We start from the raw sequence: 3622 nt of genomic DNA on the forward strand, positions 1-3622 counted from the left end.
AGTTACACAACATTGTGAGTGTATTTAATGCTATTGATTATATACTTTAAATTGATGAAAATAGTAAATTTTATGCTGTGTGTATTTTACCACCATAAAAAATTTCTGGGCCCTCTGGATGTCAGCTCACTGCCACATGACAATAATGATAGTAATAGCAAGTAGAAAATGTGAGTCATTGAACTGCAGCCTGAATCGATCACTATTGGTAGTGGGAGCACTCATGGGGATTCTCACAGCAGCCTCGGCCAATGTCTGGGATAATTAACCTCTGGTTTCGACCAACTCTATGGTTTACTCTCACCGATTCAGCCTCATTTTAGTCCTTTTCAACCCTTCAGAACCTTCCTCATTGCAGTGAGTCCTCAAGCTGTCCCTCGACATGGGCTGTTTTCAGCAGACACTGGGTGGCACCATCCGACCTCCCATCCCAGGGGCCAGTATGCTCAGCTGTCCTTTTATGTTTCTCTTTGGGTCATTGGGAACCTAGCGACTCTTCTATGTTACACAAGAACCCCGTATGAGCCAAGGAGGCTGAGATTGAAACCCAGGGTCCTCAGGTTCATCACACTGTAGAGACCTTCCATCTCTGCAACAGCAGCCCTATTTAATCAGGGCCAAACTATGTGACCATAATACCTAAGAGCCCCCAACTAGTTGAGATGAGAGACATGAGCCCCATTTATTTTTTCTAGACTTTAGCTCACTCCCCTGAAGATTTTCCCTGTCTTCCTCTTAGGAAGACACTCTCCTGTGGTTCTCTGGGAGAGGTGATTTGAACCCCCATGGAGCCTTGGGCCATATCTGAAAACATTTTTAACTGTTGTAACTTGGCTGGTGATGCTACTGGCATCCAGTGTTTAGAGGCCAGGGATACTGCTAAACATCCTACAATATACAGGATAGTCTCCCCTCCCCCAGAAAAGAAATGATCCAGCCCCAAATATCAGTAGTGCCAAAGATGTGAAGTTCTGCTTTAAACCATCTTTCTTTCTTCTTGGGGGCACTGAGCTTTATGACTTAGCTCTAGTGCACAGGGAGAGAAACTGGCTTAATAACATGGGGATGAAAAACTGGAGCTTCATAAACAAATTACCCCTCTTATGGAACAATAGCTGATATTTACTTAGGACTCGCCACTTGCATTCCCTGTGCTGGAGCTTTACCATATTTATCCTATTATGCATTGTTATAAGTTTGTTTCATAGATGGAGAAACTGAGGCACAAGGAGATTGAGCATTTTTCTCAAAATCACCACCTATTAAAGATGGCATCAGCATTCAAACCCAGTCAGAGAATTCTCACACTACTAAGCGCTCTGTCCCACTGCCCTCGATCACACTTGTCCAGGCTCAGGGTCATCAGCGCTGTCACTGGGAGGACAACACACTGCAGAGAAGCTTTCTCAGGGCCGCCTTCATGTCACTGTTCCTCAGGCTGTAGATGAAGGGATTCATCATGGGAGTGACCATCGTGTACAGGACCGAGGCGAATGCTCCCATGCCAGAAGCATGTGTCTGCATGGAACTGAGGTAGACCCCTAGGCAGGTTCCATAGAACAAGGAGATCACCAAGAGGTGAGACCCATAGGTGGCAAATGCTTTATACTTTCCGTCTGCTGTTGAGATCCTCAATACAGAAGACACAATCCGAGAATAAGAGAAAAGGATCCCAACGAGAGGAAAAAAGCCCATGATGCTGGTTGCCATATATAATATGACATTATTGTTGAAAGTGTCAGAGCAGGCAAGCTTGAGTACCTCAGGGAGTTCACAGAAATAGTGTGGGATTTCAATGACTGCACAGAAAGAAAGCCGCAGCATGCTTAAACTCTCAGGAAGGCCCCCAGCATGCTGATGAACCAGGTCAGGAAGAGTAACTGGGCACAGAGCCGGGGGCTCATGATGGCTGTGTAGTGCAAGGGGTGACAGATGGCCACGAAGCGGTCACAGGCCATCACAGTCAGGAGTAAGTTGTCTAAAAGTCCAAAAACTGTGAAAAAATACATCTGCATGAGGCACCCTGTGTAGGTAATGACTTTGCTTCGTGTCTGGATGTTCAGAAGCATCTTTGGGACAATGGTGGAGGTGAAACAGATGTCAGAAAAAGACAGGTTGGAGAGAAAGAAGTACATGGGCGTGTGGAGGTGGGAGTCTGAGACGATGGCCAGGATGATGAGCAGGTTCCCAAAGATGGTGACCAGGTACATGGAGAGGAAGAGCCCAAAGACAACAGACTGAATCTCTGACTTCTCAGAAAGTCCCAGGAGGGAGAAATACTGGAAGCTCCGAGTGGTTTCCTGGTTCCATGTAAAGGAGTGTCTGTCAAGAGAGAAGCAGAAGTAAAACTGAATCAATGACCAACAGGCATCTCAGAAACGTAGTTGGTTACCTTTAGCTCGAACCCAGTGTTTTGAGGAGGTAATGCATTTGCTTAATGGTCTCGTCTCTCCTATCTGTCACTTTGAGGTTTCCAAAAACCGCCATCTTCTCTTGTGTTTTTATGGCAAAGCTACACATGAAAACTAATTTTGTGCCCAAAGCAGATCTCATTTGTTCAGCTGCCCTGACACCTGATTACTCAGCCTTAGCCTTCTCAGATGTCTTTGAATTAATTTGTACTTTACTTTTAAATGCCCTTAAAATAAAAATTATAATTTTTATATTTAGTTTTTAAAATAATAAAATACATACATACAGCTTAAGTTATTATTTTTTAAAATTATTTTCTTATTTATGCCTACAGCACCTGGTCTTCCTAGGTGGTCTCCTATCCAAGTACTAACCAGGCTCGACCCTGCTTAGCTTCCAAAATCAGACATTGGGCTTATTCAGGATGTCATGGCTGTAGACCATGATGGTGGCTCCACTGGGGTGTGAACCCAGGACCTTCTGCATGTAAAGCAGACATGCTAACTGCTACACTATGGAACCACATCCTAATAATATTAAATAAAAAGGCATAGGTCTGTACATAATTTTCAGAAGCTATGATAATGTCATGATATTTTCTTAACTAGTTAAAATGTATAATGGACCCATCATCAAAGAAAAAATTGAATTATCCATTAACTTTACCTCCCAGAAAAGATACAGTGCCAAATTACTAATTTTGAAATCTCATGAAACTTATTTACAATACATAAAAATTATTTGGGGGCATATGAAAATAAACATCCCAGTGAATTTTCTGAAGCCATTTAAATCATGATACTCAAAGCCGACAGACCTCTATAATAGCAGTGGTATAACAAAAATCACAAGTTAATTTCTTTAATTTGTATATTAGGAAAAAGCTCAAAGAAAATAACAATAAAATATATTCGGCTATTTATGAAGCAAACTAAATACCATGACCAGAAATACCACTCAACTCTAGAAAGAAATGAGCATTTCATAGCGGGAATTTATTTATTGTAGTAGAGCAAATGAGTAGGAAAAAAAATCATCCAAATAGAATCATCTTATTAAGTACTAAAGATATTGCATGAAAATGGTTCTGAGAAACTGTAAGTAGGATATTGCTTAACTATGATAAAATAGTTTCCTCAATCATCTGCTAATATCTACCCTGTCATGAAAATATTTGAAGAATCCATGAAGGTCATATAGAAAACAAATT

The 3622-nt window shown here is 41.5% G+C and overlaps 1 protein-coding gene and 1 pseudogene across 1 annotated transcript; both read right to left on the minus strand.

Moving 5' to 3' along the window:
• Positions 1–1371: 1371 nt before the first annotated feature.
• LOC105311663 (olfactory receptor 7C1-like) lies at positions 1372–2310 on the minus strand. The gene is given in 3 exon segments (XM_023527176.1): positions 1372–1844; positions 1847–2270; positions 2272–2310. Coding segments are annotated over 3 exon segments (936 nt in total).
• A 427-nt stretch (positions 2311–2737) lies between these two features.
• LOC111735721 lies at positions 2738–2853 on the minus strand (annotated as a pseudogene).
• Between the last annotated feature and the right edge of the window lie 769 nt (positions 2854–3622).

The sequence above is a fragment of the Pteropus vampyrus genome, unplaced genomic scaffold (assembly GCF_000151845.1).
Source record: "Pteropus vampyrus isolate Shadow unplaced genomic scaffold, Pvam_2.0 Scaffold1000005798, whole genome shotgun sequence".
Lineage (NCBI taxonomy): Eukaryota > Metazoa > Chordata > Mammalia > Chiroptera > Pteropodidae > Pteropus > Pteropus vampyrus.